At 43.1% G+C, this 17,803-nt stretch overlaps 1 protein-coding gene across 2 annotated transcripts in view; it reads left to right on the top strand.

The window, feature by feature from the left end:
* Window positions 1-17,803, top strand: part of VPS54 (VPS54 subunit of GARP complex) — an 85,653-nt gene that overhangs the window by 33,675 nt on the left and 34,175 nt on the right. For both annotated transcript variants that reach the window (XM_077282506.1, XM_077282507.1), the window contains exons 6-13: window positions 2,974-3,105; window positions 4,073-4,458; window positions 6,042-6,168; window positions 6,652-6,759; window positions 8,333-8,388; window positions 9,510-9,606; window positions 10,740-11,083; window positions 15,393-15,522. In XM_077282506.1, the coding sequence (XP_077138621.1) occupies window positions 2,974-3,105; window positions 4,073-4,458; window positions 6,042-6,168; window positions 6,652-6,759; window positions 8,333-8,388; window positions 9,510-9,606; window positions 10,740-11,083; window positions 15,393-15,522 (1,380 nt within the window). The remainder of the gene's footprint in view (window positions 1-2,973; window positions 3,106-4,072; window positions 4,459-6,041; window positions 6,169-6,651; window positions 6,760-8,332; window positions 8,389-9,509; window positions 9,607-10,739; window positions 11,084-15,392; window positions 15,523-17,803) is intronic.

Here is a 17,803-nt window from a genome sequence, read left to right as displayed (position 1 = left end):
GTATATACGGTATTATTATTATTTATATAGCACCATTAATTCCATGGTGCTGTACATGAGAAAGGGGTTACATACAGGGTTATAGATATAATTTACAGTACACAAATTTACGATGACAGACTGGTGCAGAGGGGAGAGGACCCTATCGTTGCAGACTTACATTCTACCGGATACTGGGGAAGAGATGGAAGGTCGGGGGTGCGGCAGCTCTAGTGGTGGTGAGGCAGCAGCTCAGGTGGTGGTGAGGCGGCAGAATGGTTATTGCAGGCTGTAGGCTTTCCTGAAGAGATGGGTTTTCAGGTTCCGTCTGAAGGATCCAAGGGTGGTGGATAATCGGACATGTTGAGGCGTGGAATTCCAGAGGATGGGGGATATTTGGGAGAAATCTTGGAGGCGGTTGTGTGAGGAACGAATAAGTGTGGAGGAGAGAAGGAGGTCTTGGGAGGATCGGAGATTACGTGAGGGAAGATATTGGGAGATTAGTTCAGAGATATAGGGAGGGTACAGGTTGTGGATGGCTTTGTAGATCAGTGTTAGTAGTTTGAACTGGATTCGTTGGGGAATTGGGAGCCAGTGGAGGGATTTACCGAGGGGAGAAGCAGGGAAGTAGCAAGGAGAAAGGTGGATTAGCCGGGCAGCAGAGTTGAGGACAGAATGGAGTGGTGCAAGGGAGTTAGCGGGGAGGCCACAGAGGAGGGTGTTGCAGTAATCGAGGCGGGAGGTGATGAGGGCATGCACAAGAGTTTTAGTAGATTGTGGGGTGAGGAAGGGGCGGATTCTGGCAATATTTCTGAGTTGGAGGCGACAGGAGGTGGCAAGAGTTTGGACGTGCGGTTTGAAGGACTGGGCAGAGTCGAGAGTTACCCCGAGGCAGCAGATTTCAGGTGCGGGAGAGAGCGTGATGCTGTTTACCATAACAGATAGTTCTGGTAGGTGGGATACGCGAGATGGGGGAAAGATGTTCGGTTTTGGCTACCTTGAATCAGGAGCCCCAAATAATGCTTCATTCAGTTCATCATGGGTCCCAAAAGATGCTCCATACAAATTACGCCCCATATAATACTCCATAAAGTTCATGATGGGCCCCATAAGATGCTCCATATTAAAATATCACCCAAATAAAGCTGCACAAAAGGTTAATGATGGCCCCTTAAGATTCTCTATAGAATATTATGCCACATATAATGCTGCAAAAAGGTTGATGGCCCTATAAGATGCTCCATAGATTGTGCCCCATACAATCCTGCATAAAGGTTGATTATGGCCCCATAAGATACTCCATAGAAACATTTGCCCCATACAATGCTGCATAAAGGTTGATGGCCCCATAAGATGCTCCATAGATTTTGCCCCATATGCTGTTGCTGCTGCGATGGAAAAAAAAATGACATACTCACCTCTCGTCGCTCAGGACCCCGCGATATTCACCTGTCCCCGTTCCACCGCTGGGCGCCGCCCCGTCTTCCGGCTCTCTGACTGATCAGGCAGAGGGCGGCACGCACTAACTACGTCATCGTGCCCTCTGACCTGAACATCACAGCCAGAGGACGCAGAAGACACAGCGCAACGGTGGAACGGGGACAGGTGAATATCGCAATGCTCACCCTCCCGACGCGGTCCCTGCTCCTCTGTCGTCCTGGGCCGGCAGCTTGTTCCGGTGTTCAGCGGTGGCGCCTGAGATGCAGAGACCGCGCCAGGAGCAGGTGAGTATAATGGACAGCTGCCTTTCCCCCTCCCCCACTGACCACCTAGGACAATGACTCGAGTATAAGCCGAGAGGGGCACTTTCAGCCTAAAAAATGAGTTGAGAATCTCGGCTTATTCTCGAGTATATACAGTATTTTTTATTTTTGCCCTTTTTGCAATTTAAACGGATATTTCCAAAATCTAAAGATATCACCTTCTACGTAGGATAGGGGATAACGTGCTGATCTCTGGTGTTCTGACCACTGGGACTTCCAGTAATCTGTGATCTGGGCTCCATAATCCCAGAAATGGATCTATATACAGCCCGTTTTCACTAGAGCAGAGGTGCGCTCTCCACCTCCAGCCATTCATGGTCTATAAGACTTCTGGAAAAAGAATAATGAGTGGAGCAGGGGCTGAGCATGAACCCTACAGAACTATTTTCTTGGAATCACTGGTGATTCAAGTAGTCAGACTTCCAGCGATCAGCAAATTCTTTCCTATCCTATGGAAAACCTTTTTGACCAGTGTCAAACATACCAAATTTCATTAATGGTGCCTAAAGTTACATTTACAATTGTTTGTAATTGTAACTGACGGCTTCCTTTGTGTATATTTATAGGTAAATTCTATTTTCTTTTGCATTAGATACTAATCCAAACTATGGAAAAACTGGTGTAATTTAGGAAAAGAAGGAGTATTGGGTCTGCAGTATGTTGCTTTGCACTGTTTCTGGCCTACTAGGGGATAGTTCCATTAAACATATACATATACATTCCATTAAACATATACAAACATATACATACACTGCAGTCATAATGTTTCCCTATGGGGAAATGTCTCAATATTCACAAGAATTTGCAAGTGTTTTCTGATTGCTGCATGTTTCCCAAACAACCACCCTCTCCATTGGTAAACAATATTGAGGTTATGCAGTGATCAAAGGAACCTGACCATAAAGGAACCTGACCATAAAGGAACCTGACCATAACGTAACCTGACCATAAAGCGTCAGAGTTGCAGCCCCAAAAAAAGTAAATTCAGTGTATTATCCTGGCGTGTCTCGTGATTTCTGCCGCCCATTGTAGACCTTTGCATTCTTTCCATCATCGGTGCAGTAGATGGCGTAGATGACACATTCGCAGAAGCTGCCTGACAGCGCAGGGAACAGTGGAGAAGCCATGCTACTGTTAGCAATAATATGTTCGTTAAAGTGGGAGTGGTGCTGGAAATGACAAACAATTCAGAGTCACATAAAGTGTATTTCTTCTTTTTATTATTTTCCAGATCTTCATGAAACCAGACTTTGCGTTGGATGACTCCTTAACATTCAATGCCGTTTTACCATGGTCCCATTTCTGTAGTGCGAGTAGCAATGGAAGCAGAGATGCAGCATCGGCTAAACTGCTGCAGGAAAAGGTATAATGGTTGTGCTTTCTATTTCACCATTCAGCATTTTATTTTGTATCTAATTTTCAATTACATCCGTTTTAAATTGTCGCAAGGTAAATGATTCTCAATATGAGGGCAACATACAATATGGATAGAGACCCTGATTCCAGTGCCTGGACACTTACTGAGCTCCCTGCTGCAGTTTTGACAACATTGCTCTTTGTAACACTAGGCTTCTTAACTTTCTGCCTATGCACAGTGTAGGCAGAAAGTTGCCAATCAATAATGTGGGCAGGACTAGGCAGGGCTTATAAATATGTAAGACTGCATGGCTGAGCTGATGCAGATAAAATAGCAAGAAGCCCAGTAAGTGATCCACTGTTAGAATCAGGATTTTTGCACAAACTTGATGTTACCTTTGCAGCAAAAGCCTGGTATCAGATTTTCTTTAAAAGGGATATTATCATATTAAATTTGTAATATTGCAAAGTGCTTGTAAAACATACAACTTTGCCACTTACTTATTATTAATAACCTCCTGTATTCTCAATAACAGAGGGATTTTATAGTTTGCTGTTTGTTGCCTAGTTTGCCAGTCACCTGTACAGTGTATTACCAGTGTCTGGTCTCATAGGCACGGAGCGCAGCGCTTACAAGCTCTTTTCAATAGAGCTTGTAAGTGCTGTGTGTCCTGCGTACCTCCGATGCTGCAGGAGCTTCTTGCATTGTTGGAGAGGATACAATTTGGGCCAAAGTTGCAATGATCCCACCAGTCTGACCTGTCCATCAAGCAGGGGGGGCAGGTAGCACTTCACACCTGAGGATAAATACTGACATCCTTTAAGTTCCACCAAACAAAACAATAGTTTTTTTTTTACTATTTTTGTGAAGGACTTCAAAGGCAAAAACCCATCTTGTAGAGATCTTACGTGTAGTGATATACAGGGGTTCTGTTGTAGATGTGTTGTAGTCACCATGTTCTCATTTGTTCCAGCTGAGCCACTATCTGGACATTGTAGAGGTGAACATCGCCCATCAGATTTCCTTACGCTCTGAAGCCTTTTTCCACGCTATGACCTCCCAGCACGAGCTGCAGGACTACCTCAGGAAAACGTCTCAGGCTGTGAAGATGCTACGGGGCAAGATTTCTCAGATAGACCGAGTCATGTGTGAGGGATCTCTGCGAATCCTGCACCAGGCCCTGACAAGGGACAACTGCATTAAAGTGTACAATAAACTGAAATTAATGGCTACCGTGCACCAGACTCAGCCTACAGTTCAGCTGCTGCTGTCAACCTCCGAATACGTGGGGGCCCTGGACTTGATAGCTACAACTCAAGAGGTTCTGCAGCAAGAACTTCAGGGCATTCACAGTTTTCGGTAGGTAACGTGAAATATTACTATATGCTCTAGCTGCCAAGATGCCATATCTTCACTTGTGACAGACACACAAGTCTATAACCTGAGAATAATAGGACTTGTAGCACATCATTGTCACCACAAAGGGTCAGTCTGTGCGGATCTGTCTCTCCCTGTCTTTCTCAGTCATTCTCATTCTCTTATTTTTGTCTTTCATCTTCTCTCATTCTCTCCTCATTTGTTCTTTCTCGCTCTTTCTTATTTTCTTGCATTCTCGCTCTTGTGTTCCCTCTTTTCTCTCTTGGGTTCCCTCTCGTGTGTTTCCTCGTGCATCCTCTCTCGTGCGTTCCCTTTCACTCGGGTTCGGTCTCTCGTTCTCTCCATACTGTCATGAAAGCTGGTCCCCATATGCCAGCATCCCCATCAGAGACTGCGATACTTCTTCCCCATCCCATGAAAATAGTTCTCCCATGTATAACACAACCCCCCCCCCCCGAGATCTACTCACTGGGATGTTGGCATATTATATATTATATAAAGAACCAATATGAGTTTAGTTTTTGGGAAAATGGGGCAAGTGACCACTGTAATGACCAGTCTACAATACAGTAATCTGAAATCAGTAACACTACAATCCTGCTGGGGAATGCCAGATTGGCTGCAGCAAGACATGGGGCCATCACCTGATCACCAAGGGGGTATTGATCACGTCCTGGATATTACCTTTTTTGCTTTGTTTTCTTTACAGCAGCGCTCCCGGCCTCTGCTTATGAGAAGAACTGCACTGGTGCCCAATTAAGTCCTAGCGATAGGCCACCACTTTCTGTGATGGAAAGCCCCTTGAGCCTGGATTCACACACAACATTTAGCTGCATTTTTTTCGTTGGCAAATTCTGAAAAGTCTGCATTCACTATTAGCACCAAAAATTATTCCTGAAAATAAAGTATTTATCAGACTGTCACCTGCATCTTGGTTTTCACAGAAAACCATTTTAAATGGGCATTGACCAAGAGTCACGTATTTTATGGACGGTCCGCAAAAGTTAAAGTGAGCCAGTAAGAGACTTTAGGACATTGCTGGGTAGTGTAGTGAAAGACAACCTCAAACATATCTTCCTGGGCACAAGTGTATTCCTTTACTGAGAGTCCCAACTTTGAGTTTTATGTAAATGAGGCTAAAAGTGCAATGAAGGCGGGACAATGCCCAACGCCTGCCCCAATCCTCTGTATCATTCCCACCTAGCGCAACCCCCTATGAGGTTCCCTCTTCCAATGATTGGCAAGTAGGCACAGTATGGATGAAGGTATTAGCGATGTTTGAGTCAAATACTGGACCACCTAGAAATGTCAGTGTCGTTCATATAAATTCCCACATTTTATCATTATGTTTTAGATCCCAAATTCTGCACTAATGGATTCCTGATTTTTCAGTTCAGCTTCATTTTTCAGATACAGAGATCCAAACCCAATGCACAGATATCAGAACGGGAGTATGAGTGTATGAGTACTGTATACAGGAGGTTGGGAGTTCTGAAAAAATGTCCTGCAATCAAACACACAAAAAAATAATGAAGCAATTAAGGATTTTTTTTTTCTCTCCACAGACATCTTGGATCCCAACTTTGTGAACTGGAAAAGCTGATTGATAAAATGATCATTGCAGAATTCACCTCTTATGCTCGCACGGACCTGAACAGATCATTGGAAGAGGACTGCCAAGTGATAGAGGAGGTGTGGGAAGAATACCGAGTACATTTCAGCCATTTTATTGTAGTGAGACCGGTACAGTTTTCCTTTATGTATGCGGTTTCCAGCGCCAAACAGAAGTGTTCAATTCCATGCACAGTTCACACTGAACAGGCTGCAGCTTCCATACTGTTCTTTGCAGCTTTAACACACAGACTGCTCAACTTTCCTAGCTGACCCGTGCAGTCTCCATTTAGAGCGAGACCATGGCATGTTTCTCTTCCAGCTACAGCTCCCATTTTGACTAGTCGCTCACCATCAGCACACTCGATTCTGCTCCATTCCAGACTGACACACCGAGTTACCACAGGCACTGTTTCTAGTAAAAAAAAAAAGCTAGGCAAGTGCAGCTAATGAAAACCCTCTGCTACACTCCAGAATAGATTAGTTTACTATTTTACTTTATCTATATTTAGGATCTGACTGTTGTAGTTACCTGATAACTCCAATACTGCTGTTTGTCCGCAGGAGAGACTGGTGTCATTGGTGTTTGGGCTGCTAAAGCAGAGGAAACTAGATTTTTTCGAGATCTATGCTGATGAAATAATGGCAACCGCAAAAAACATCATTAAGCAGGTACTGGCCACTGTGACTGGAGCTCTGTGCTCTTATCATGAGACAGAGTTCTAGTTTAAAGGCTTAAAGCTTAATTATTGTATTCAGTTGTCTAAAAAAAATATTTGTATTTTCTCTTATTTATTTTGTATTTTAGAATAAGTTTTGGAGACTTATCAGGATATGTGCACACGTTGCAGATTTCCTGCGGATCCGCAGCGTTTTTTTCCGTTCAGAAACGCTGCAGATCTGCAAGGGATTTACAGTACAATGTAAATCAATGGCAAAAAAAAAAATGCTGTGCTAATGGTGCGGAAAAATCCGCGCGGAAAACGCAGCAGATTCAAAGAAGGAGCATGTCAATTCTTTTTGCGGATCTGCTGCGTTTCTGCACCCATTAGAAATCCGCAGGGTAAAAAAAAGGAAGAAATTCGCAGCAAATTCTCAAAAAAACACGCAGATTCTGACCTGCATTTTCTGCCAAGAAATGCAGAATCTGCGCAGAAAATTCCACAGTCAAATCTACAACGTGTGCAAGTGTAGCAACTTACTTAAGTTTCTTGCAGTCTGAAGCCGCCTCTTTGTGCCGCCGAGGTCCAGTGTCACATGACACCGGAAGCTCCGTAGTGTATGTCCCTCTAATGATCACTTGACCCCAGATCGTGTCCTCCGCATTCACAGTGCAGCGGAATGATCGGAGCATTATTGGCAGCCCCATTGTCGTCACTTGATCGGCTCAGGCAGAATGGGCAGGAGGCACAGAGCAGGCAGAAGGATTATGGGACTTGAAGGCACCAGAATAATGGAGTACATACCACTTATTAAAGGGCAATCCCTTAAGGCAGTCCACTACCTGGAGCACCCCTTTTTTTTAAAGGAAGCTGTTCCCCTTGGAAAAAAATAAATAAATAACACAGATGCTTTCCTCCTGCACTGTAGTTATAAGGATGTCGACTCCAGGTCTCGTGACAATCTTCGGCCACTGTTGTTCTGCTGCGTGTTCACTAATTTCTCTTGTCCGAGGAACATCAGTGAGCAGCAGCTCAAAGGCGGCCACCCATTGGCTGGGGGCTCACGTGGCAAAACAAGGTCACACATGCTTCAGTAATAATAATAATAATAATTTTATGTATATAGCGCCAACATATTCCACAGCACTTTACATTATAGAGGGGATTTGTACAGACAATAGACATTACAGCATAACAATAAACACAGATCAAAACAGATGCCAAGAGGAATGAGGGCCCTGCTCGGTAGACCCAGCGCCGGTGGGAAGGTGAATATATGGTGTCTATATTTTACATGACAGAGTACTTATTTATAAAGGGGTTGTTCAGGAAGTAGAGTGTTTTAGTAAAGACAGTGCAGATAGGTAAACAAATATGTCTTGATTTTCTAGAATAAAGAGCATGGGTAACTTGAGTTGTACTATGTCCTAAATGATTAAATATGGGGATCTGTCCTTGACACATCTGTTTGAAAACCCCGTTCATGGTGCTGTATATGCGTGTGGATTTTCTGGGACGAATCTGCTTGTTTTCTTTTATATCTCTGATAATTCCTTTTTTTTTTTTTTCCTTTCTCTCCTCAGTGTGTGGTTTGCACAGTCTCACAAATTGATGAGATAGATTCTGAGCTGGTCACTAAGTAAGTATATGTTACCAGTCTTACCCAGCACTGCAGGTATAGCTTAATACAGGAACAATAGCTGCTGCGTTACTTTAGTGGTCACCATTTGCGGTATGGTGACCTGAGGTCCCGGGCAGTTAGCTGTCCTGCAGTTATAGATTTATTGCTACAGTTAAAGGGGAATTCCCGTCTCTCAAAATCCTATCCCAATATGTAGTCGGTATAATAATAATAATATTAGCAAAGCCCTCCAATAAGAAATCTAGTATAGTTCTTCGGATGAGATATATTTCTTTCCCCATGTGCAGGGCATTGCAGTAACTTGGGTATCCATTGTTATGACCATGCATATAGTGACAATCAGTTAGTTGTTAGTGGTCGTAACCATGGATACCTAAGCTACTACAATGCCCTGCACATGGGGTAAGTGACATAGCGCATCAGAAAAACTATACTGGATTTCTAAACAGAGGTATTTGCTTTTATTATTATTATTATTATTAATAATAATAATAATAATAATAATAATAATAATATTAATAATAATATTAAACCTGCTACATATTTGGATAGGATCTTGGAGATGGGAATACTGCCTTAAGTTAGTGATTTTCTGGTGATGGCTTAGAATTAAAAGAAAAGTGTGGACAAGCATCGGACAACAATTCTCCGTTTTCTTATTGCTGTAGATCGCTTAGATTTACATTATGCAATCACATTAGCGATTATTGAAGGTGTCGTCAGTGTGAGGGCTTCATTTCTGACTATGAATATTGCGGATATCCCCGGGTTAGTCTACCATAGGAAGCTGGGGCAGATCACACTGCTATACGTATTTGGCACAGCTTGTTTGGGAGGTTAGCATAGCATCTGTTGGGAAAAATTTAAGTGGGTTATTAAAAAAAAAAAAAAGTTTTGACTGTTCATTACAAAGTTTAGACATGGAGAATTTTTGAGTCCGCGGTTTTACCTGACGGATGAACTGTACATTTACCTGTAAGTGCTTATATGTATTGTTTTTTTGTGGAGCAGTAAGCGGAATCGTTTCACTTTATTCTTCGGCGTGATCAATGTCTTCACACAGCTAGCTTTGTCCCCTGTATCTTGTATGTATATTCACCGTAGTTTCGTTGCTGCAGGCTCGCCGATCAGATGCGAATGATGAATTTTTCTCAGTGGTTCGATTTGCTGCAAAACATTTTTGCTAAATTTACAATTTTTCTTCAGAGAGTCAAGGTAAGAAAGCTGAACATCATCCTTGGCCTTTTTATTTATTTATTTTTAATAAAAATGCTTTACCATCTGAGGAACAACACAGCCAGGCAAGGAAAATAAAGATATATATCTTTCTGTCAAAGGAACTCGTATCAGAGGATGGTTGGTTTCAAATTCCTCCTTTTCAATACGAAACCTGCCTTTGTATCTGCAAAAATACTCTTACCATTTCTTTTTCTATATTGGGATTTTTCCCATTTTACAGCTTCAGTTGATTAGAAAAACATGAAAAGAAAAATAATTAAAAGGCATCAAGATCTCTTTTGTCACCAGGGGAAATTTGTTGCTGCTGGCATTATTAAACAGCAACGGTAATAAAGGAGCAAAATCACATAAAGTGGGAACGCAAAGAAACAGCTTTGTAATTTGCCTCCTTCCGATATGGCCTTTGATGATAAAACCATAGTGAAGGTGAAGCGGCAAGGTGCTGCCCATTCATTCTAGTGATCGGCAGGGGTGACAGATGCTGGATCTATGCTGATGCCGTTTTCCATGTTGATGCTTTAAAAAACTACTTTAAAGGAAAAGTCTAGTGAAGTCATCTGCTCCGCTACCAATAATGGGACCTATGTCCTTGAGATGCCAACCCTGACCGAAGCCTTGTGCCTCCACCTGACCGCTGGCATCAGTTTCCTGGATGTACAGTTGTCCTCCAGCTCATGTTTCCTGTACTGTATGCACCCGCCTCATATTATTGATTTGTGTGTATTGAGTAACACCCTAGAGACTTGTGTTCCTTATTTAGATATTAGGTGGAGTGTAGAATTTCCTAAAATTTAAGTTAACACATAATAAAGTTGGAAATTAAAGCCATTTTGGTTATTTTTGGTGACCTATAGTTATATTCACAGTCGAGTTTCGATTTTCGCTGCTCCTCCATGGCAGGAGGTCTCCATTTCTGGCACCCAGCTTGTCTTGATGTCGCAGGGACTAATAAGTGCCAGAGGCGGCCAGGATGCCAGCCGCAGAAGTGAAGACTGGCTGCCACGGAGGGGATCAGGTCGACGTTCATTAGCAAAGATGACATTATAAGTCTTGAATTATATCTACTATTCACCATTTATTCTTTATTATTTAATTCTCTTTCCTCACAGGCCACAATAAACGTTATCCGCAGCGTTGTGCTCATGGTCTTGGATAAGAATCAGCGGATCAGAGAAATGGAGGTAATGGCAGCTCAGAAAAGTCTGAGCGGCGAAAGCAATGCGGACAACGATCTGGCCTACTTGACTCACGAAGGCTTGTTTATAAGCGATGCGTTCAGGGAAGGCGAGAGTCCCCCCACTCCAACCAGCACTAACTTTCAGAGGGATGCGTCCCCCAGCAATAGCGAGCCCTCCGTCAGCGAGTCTGTGTCTGACCCTGAATGCACTACGGACTCATCATCCAGCAAAGATCTCACACTGCCGTCAGGATCCCCAGGGGGAGTAGAAATAATGTGAGTAACATTACACTTTTGTAGAAGTTTCTGCCTTGTGAAATGTGACCAAAGCATTGTTTAGGAAGGAGCGTCTTATGCCTGAAGTCATCTCGGGCTGATGCTCCTCATATATCACCCCCTGTATTTTGCACATATAATATGAATTACTGTAGGGACTGGTCGTATTTATGATTAAATAGATTGCACTTTTAATTTTTAAGGTTAAAGGGGAGTGGTCAGAAAGTTTTTACTTATGGAAGTAGTGGTATGGCCTTATGGCTGCTTGTCCACGTGTCCTTTTTGAGCACAGCCTGTATTAGAGACCAGATCTGTAATCAGTCCTTAGGACCGCAACCCGATGATAGTCGGGAGGTGCTCGCATAGAAAAAAACAAGAAAACTATGTGAAATAATGAACAAAAACGCGGCAACACTCACCGATCCTGTAAAAAGGGCTTGTCTTTATTGAAGCATATAGTACAGCATCTTCACGGCACGGGGGAGTGAGACGGAGGATACAGTGAGCAGAGAGGGACAACGGCCGTTTCACGCTACAACCAGTGCTTCTACGGGTCCATCATGGCCCTAATTTTGCCACAAAAAACTGGGAAAACGTAATGACTCGAGTATAAGCCTAGGGTGGGAAATGCAGCAGCTACTGGTAAATTTCAAAAATAAAAATAGATACCAATAAAAGTAAAATTGATTGAGACATCAGTAGGTTAAGTGCGTTTGAATATCCATATTGAATCAGGAGCCCATATAATGCTCCATACAGTTTATGATGGGCCCCATAAGATGCTCCATATTAAAATATGACCCATATAATGCTGCACAAATGTTGATTATGGCCCCATAAGATGCTCCATACAGACATTTGCCCCATATAATGCTCCACAAATGCTGATTATGGCCCCATAAGATGCTCCATACAGATATTTGCCCCATATAATGCTGCACATGGCCCCATATAATGCTGCACATGGCCCCATACAGATATTTGCCCCATATAATGCTGCACATGGCCCCATAAGATGCTCCATACAGACGTTTGCCCCATATGCTGTTACTGCGATTGAAGAAAAAAAAAAATGACATACTCACCTCTCAGGCTCCTGGCACTTGCTATATTCACCTGCTCTGCGTTCCACCGACGGGAGCCGCTGCGTCTTCCCCGTCCTCTGCACTGACTGTTCAGGCAGAGGGCGGCGCGCACTAATCGCGTCATCGCGCCCTCTGACCTGAGCGTCACTGCAGAGGACAGGGAAGACGCAGCGGCGCCTGTCGGTGGAACGCGGAGCAGGTGAATATCGTGCACTGCGTTATACTCACCTGCCAGTAATGAATATGCGGCTCCACCCCTATGGGAGTGGAGTCGGGTCCATATTCATTACTGTAATGAGCAGTACCATGGGACCGCTCACTACAGGAAGAAGCTGTCAGCGCCCGGAGAACGAGGGACACTGCGCCACGAGCAGGTGAGTATTATTACACAGCTCCACTCCACCTCCCCTGCTGACTCCTGGGAATGAGTATAAGCCGAGAGGGGCAATTTCAGCCCCCAAAAATGGGCTGAAATTCTCGGCTTACATACCGTATATACGGTAAGTTCTTTTTTTTTCCTTTTTTTTTTTCAGAGTATTTCGAAACCAAGACACTTTTGTAAAAACTTTGGTGGCTACAAAAGTGACTTCACACCCCCTTTTATCCATGTTTGTGTCACATTAAGTATTAACCCCTCTAATACCTGCAGGCTGGATGGAGGTTTTCTACATTTTTAGAGTCTATTCAGTTACGCAGACCTAATACACGTGTGACATCTTTGTGGATCTAATGTACACATGACAATAATCACACTCGCAGTTGCCAAAATAAAACAGTTGCTTACTTGAGGGTCGAGGTTATGCCACCCTTATGGTGATGGACTGGGAGCACGTGTCAGGAGAAGCTGCCGCCACAAGTCTGTCCCAGGCCAGTGGTTTTACCAGGGTGCAACAAAAATTACCTGAAAGAGAGAGAAAACCTGGCCCTTCACCAGTGCTGCTTACAAAATGAAGAGTGAAGTGAGGCTCGGGGAATCTGTCACCAGGATTTTACCACCTATTCTGAGAACAGCATAATGTAGAGACTGAGACCCTGATTCCAGCGATGTGGAAGTTACTGGCCTGCTTGCTGTAGTTTTGATAATCTCCTGCTGAGAAAACACAGGTTCTATCACTAGAGGACTAGTAATCCTTCTGCCATGTAGTCCTCCATATTCATGAGTTCTGCAGAACCACGCCCCCACCACTGATTGGCAGCTTTCTGCCTATACACAGTATATACAGAAAGCTGCCAATCGCTGTTGTGGGTGGGGATATACAGAGCTCAGCATTCAGAGAACTGCTAGATCTGCAGCAGAGATAAGTGATTTTATCAAAACTGCAGCAAACAGCCCAGTAAATGACAAATGGCTGGAATTCGGGTCTCTGCCACTACATCATGCTGCCCTCAGATGAGATAGCAAAAATCTGGTAACAGATTCTCTTTAAAGTTTCTAAGGGCTTTATTAAAGTCTAATAGCTATGCATTTCAAACGGGCTCCTTCTTCAAGACATCAGAAGATTTAGCAGGTGATTTAAGAAAAAATATCTCATAAGAGTGACTAGATCGGCACGCTGTGATGAGATTTTCAAACCGCTCAATGCATTCATGTTGTTTTGCGCCAACTTGAGGCTTGGAGGCAGAACTACATAATTTTTATGAAATTGGGAAAACCAGTCTCCTGCGTGAGCAGCACAGCAGAGCATGCCGGGTCATCTGCTCTACTGGCACGTCTCTTATTTTAGCTACTTTTGGTAATCACTTCCATATATGTTAGACCTCCAAATATTTTTGCTTCAACCCCCTCTCCTTGTACACATTTTGGTCTCCAAGCTATTTTTTTTCTTGTTGTTTTTTCCTCATTGCCTATAACTTTTTTATTTTTTATGTCAACATAGACATACTTGGGCCTGTTTTTTTTTGCTGGATAATTTCTAGTATTTATTGGTTACCAATTTTCGATGCTTAACTTTTTGATTACGTTTTTTATTTGGTTTTTTTTTATTTGGTTTTTTTGGAGACCTAGGACACAAAAAACAGCAATTCAATTATGGCATTTTTTAGTATGTAAATATATATTATACGGGGATGCTAATTGTGCATTTTTTAATATTGACTTCTTAAAATAGGTATTTTGTAAGAGGTTTTGAATGTATTATTTGTTTTTTGCTACTGTCACACCCCAGTATCACGCCATGATCACATGTGGTTTTGGGGGTGATGATCCTTCTTCTGAAACCACTGTAGATGCTGCGGCCCCTATTGACTGTAGCCTTTAAAGGGGTTGTCTCCTCTTCTTTTCTCCAGGAGCACACCACTCCTCTGCCTTCTGGCTTTCTGCCTGTCTGGGGCGGTGGGCTGACAATTATTGACAGTTCAGTCCAGTGGCTAAGGTTGTGCTGGCCCGAATTGTGAGATGTTCTAGGGCAGAGGTGTCAAACTGCATTCCTCGAGGGCTGCCATCAGGTCATGTTTTCAGGATTTCCTTGTATTGCACAGGTGCTAATTTAATCACCTGGACAGAATGATTCCAGCACCTTGTGAAATGCTAAGGAAATCCTGAAAACATGACCTGTTGGCAGCCCTCGAGAAATGCAGTTTGACACCTCTGTTCTAGGGTACAAGCAAAGGCAGCTTCAGCGTGACATGAGCAGACTCCAAAGCATAGAGTCAGCAAGCAAACTGTTTATTAGCAGGAATAAAGCCCTTTAGTGACCATCATGATCAAAATTAAGGCAAAAACTTTATGCATTGGCTTCTCTTATGCGACCGCATGTTAAGTCTCCTGCGCAACCTTATGCAAATATATTTAATTTTGCCCCACTCCGCAATAGCATAAAAAAGACTCTGCTATTACCACTCTGTGGATCAGCCCTCGCAGTTGTACTCTATTGTATTATCATGTGTAATAGCATTCATTGTAATCTATAGCCCCACGATTTTATATAAAGTATTTCACCGTTTTCACAGCAGGCAGCGGCTTTCCAAAATGAACCTTATCTTGGTGACAATGGATCATTTCAGGATTCCTAAATCATTAATGGGGTGATTTATTACATCCCTGGATGTCTCCGCAGCTGTCTCTCTGCTATTTTCAGCACAGTATCGTTCTCATTCATTATTAAAGATGGTTATTTGCATTAACGTCATTGCTGCCTTATGTAATAGGGTGACTTTTTACCCTTTTCTGGCTGTAAAGACCGAACTGAATTAATCCTTGTACATATATTCTGCCTTTTTTAAAGGATGACTGAGGACCTAAAATTAACAGACCTGGAACTTGGGAAAATTGCAAACAATATACAGGAGCTTCTGTACAACGCCTCTGACATTTGTCACGACCGCTGCGTCAAGTTCCTACTGGTGAGAAGCAAGGTACGTGATACATTTCTTACATTGTTTTCCAGCAAGGAAATAATGGACTCGGTTTTTTTTTTCTTTCTTTTTTTGTGAAAAAGTTGCCGATGGGCCAAAGAATGCATTTGTGAAAATTGTGCCATGCACATAAGATCACTTGTAGTGTGTCCTGATGGCAATCTTTCATGTATGAGGCGGGGGAGGGACACTTACAGGGGTTTTCTCTTGAACAAAAATTGATATTAATCAATAGATCTTGGAATAATAATAATAATAATAATTTCCACAATTGGATGTGTTTAAATAAAATGATCCTGTGCTGAGATAATCTTATAAATGTGCCCCTGCTGTGTACTGTGTAATGGCTGTGTCTGACCGTGCAGGGACATAGTCTGACCATACCACATGTCTGGCTAGTTTTTTCTTCCCCCTGCCCGGGAGCTGTGGGAAGATGTCTGTTGGTTGCTCACTCTCTACTCCAGGAGTTCTGTCATTCATCAGCCAATGCAAACGCTCTCCAGAGACACATCACTTTTTAATGGATATTTCAATAATTAATGCAAGCCTTACACGAGTGCTTCTCACTAAATTAGCATATCATCAAAAAGTTAATTTATTTCGGTTCTTCAATACAAAAAGTGAAACTCATATAGAGTCATTACAGAGTGATCTATTTCATGTGTTTATTTCTGTTAACGTTGATGATTATGGCTTACAGCCAATGAAAACCCAAAAGTCATTATCTCAGTAAATTAAAATCATTAACAAAAAACACCTGCAAAGGCTTCCTAAGCGTTTAAAAAGGCCCCTTAGGCTAGGTTCACATTTGCGGTCTGCAGCGTTTCGTACTCAACCGCATGGCAAAAATGCATGGAAACTGCATGATAATGTTGCTTTTTTATCCGCATCAACTTACGCATGACGGATAAAAAACCGCAACGTTTGCATGTGTTTTTGCATGCGTTCATGTTGTTTATGCCCATGCGTTTGTTATGAAAATTTTTTTCAAGGAGAATTTCATTAACACATGGGATTTCTGTATATAGACCCTTGTGCAAACGCAAGCGAACGCATGTCCTTGCGTTCCAATAGACTGTAATGCGTTGTTTTGACGCACTCCTTCCTCAAGCGTCCGCATGCGAATGGCGGAGGAAATTTGATGCCAAAAAAATTCTAACATGGTGTGCCAGCCGCACACCACGAAAATACGCATGCGTAAGCAAACGCGAGCTAACGCATGCACCTGCCTCTACAATGTTAAAGGTAGGAAATCAAGACGCATGCGTCAGAAATGCTGCGGACACAACCGCAAATGTGAAACCAGCCTTAGTCTGTTTCTGCAGGCTCCACAATCATGGGGAAGACTGCTGACTTGACAGATGTCCAGAAGGCAGTCATTGACACACTCCACAAGGAGGGTCAGCCACAAAAGGTCTTGGAAAGTTGAGTGGAAGGAAAAAGTGTGGTAGAAAAAGGTGCACAAGCAACCGGGATAACCGCAGCCTTGAAAGGATTGTTAAGAAAAGGCCATTCAAAAATTGGGGGAAGATTCACAAGGAGTTGACTGCTGCTGGAGTCATTGCTTCAAGAGCCACCACACACAGACGTATCCAGGACATGGGCTACAAGTGTCGCATTCCTTGTGTCAAGCCACTCATGGCCAATAGACAATGCCAGAAGCGTCTTACCTGGGCCAAGGAGAAAAAGAACTGGACTGCTGCTCAGTGGACCAAGGTGTTGTTTTCAGATGAAAGTAAATTTTGCATTTCATTTGGAAATCAAGGTCCCAAAGTCTGGAGGAAGAGTGGAGAGGCCACAATCCAAGCTGCTGGAGGTCTAGTGTGAAGTTTCCACAATCAGTGATGGTTTGAGGAGCCATGTCATCTGCTGGTGTAGGTCCACTGTGTTTTATCAAGACCAAAGCCGTCTACCAGGAAATGTTAGAACACTTCATGTTTCCCTCTGCCGACAAGCTATTTGGAGATGGAAATTTCATTCTCCAGCAGGACTTGGCACCTGTCCACACTGCCAAAAGTACCAATACCTGTTTAAAAACAACAGTATCACTGTGCTTGATTGGCCAGCAAACTCGCCTGACCTTAACCCCACAGAGAATCTATGGAGCATTGTCAAGAGCAAGATGAGAGACACCAGATCCAACAATGCAGACGAGCTGAAGGCTGCTATCAAAGCAACCTGGGCTTCCATAACACCTCAGCAGTGCCACAGGCTGATCACCTCTATGCCACGCCGCATTGATGCAGTAATTGATGGAAAAGGAGCCCTGACCTAGTATTGA

This window comes from Ranitomeya variabilis, chromosome 2 (assembly GCF_051348905.1).
Source record: "Ranitomeya variabilis isolate aRanVar5 chromosome 2, aRanVar5.hap1, whole genome shotgun sequence".
Classification (NCBI taxonomy): domain Eukaryota; kingdom Metazoa; phylum Chordata; class Amphibia; order Anura; family Dendrobatidae; genus Ranitomeya; species Ranitomeya variabilis.
This window is presented reverse-complemented; position numbering and strand designations above follow the sequence as displayed.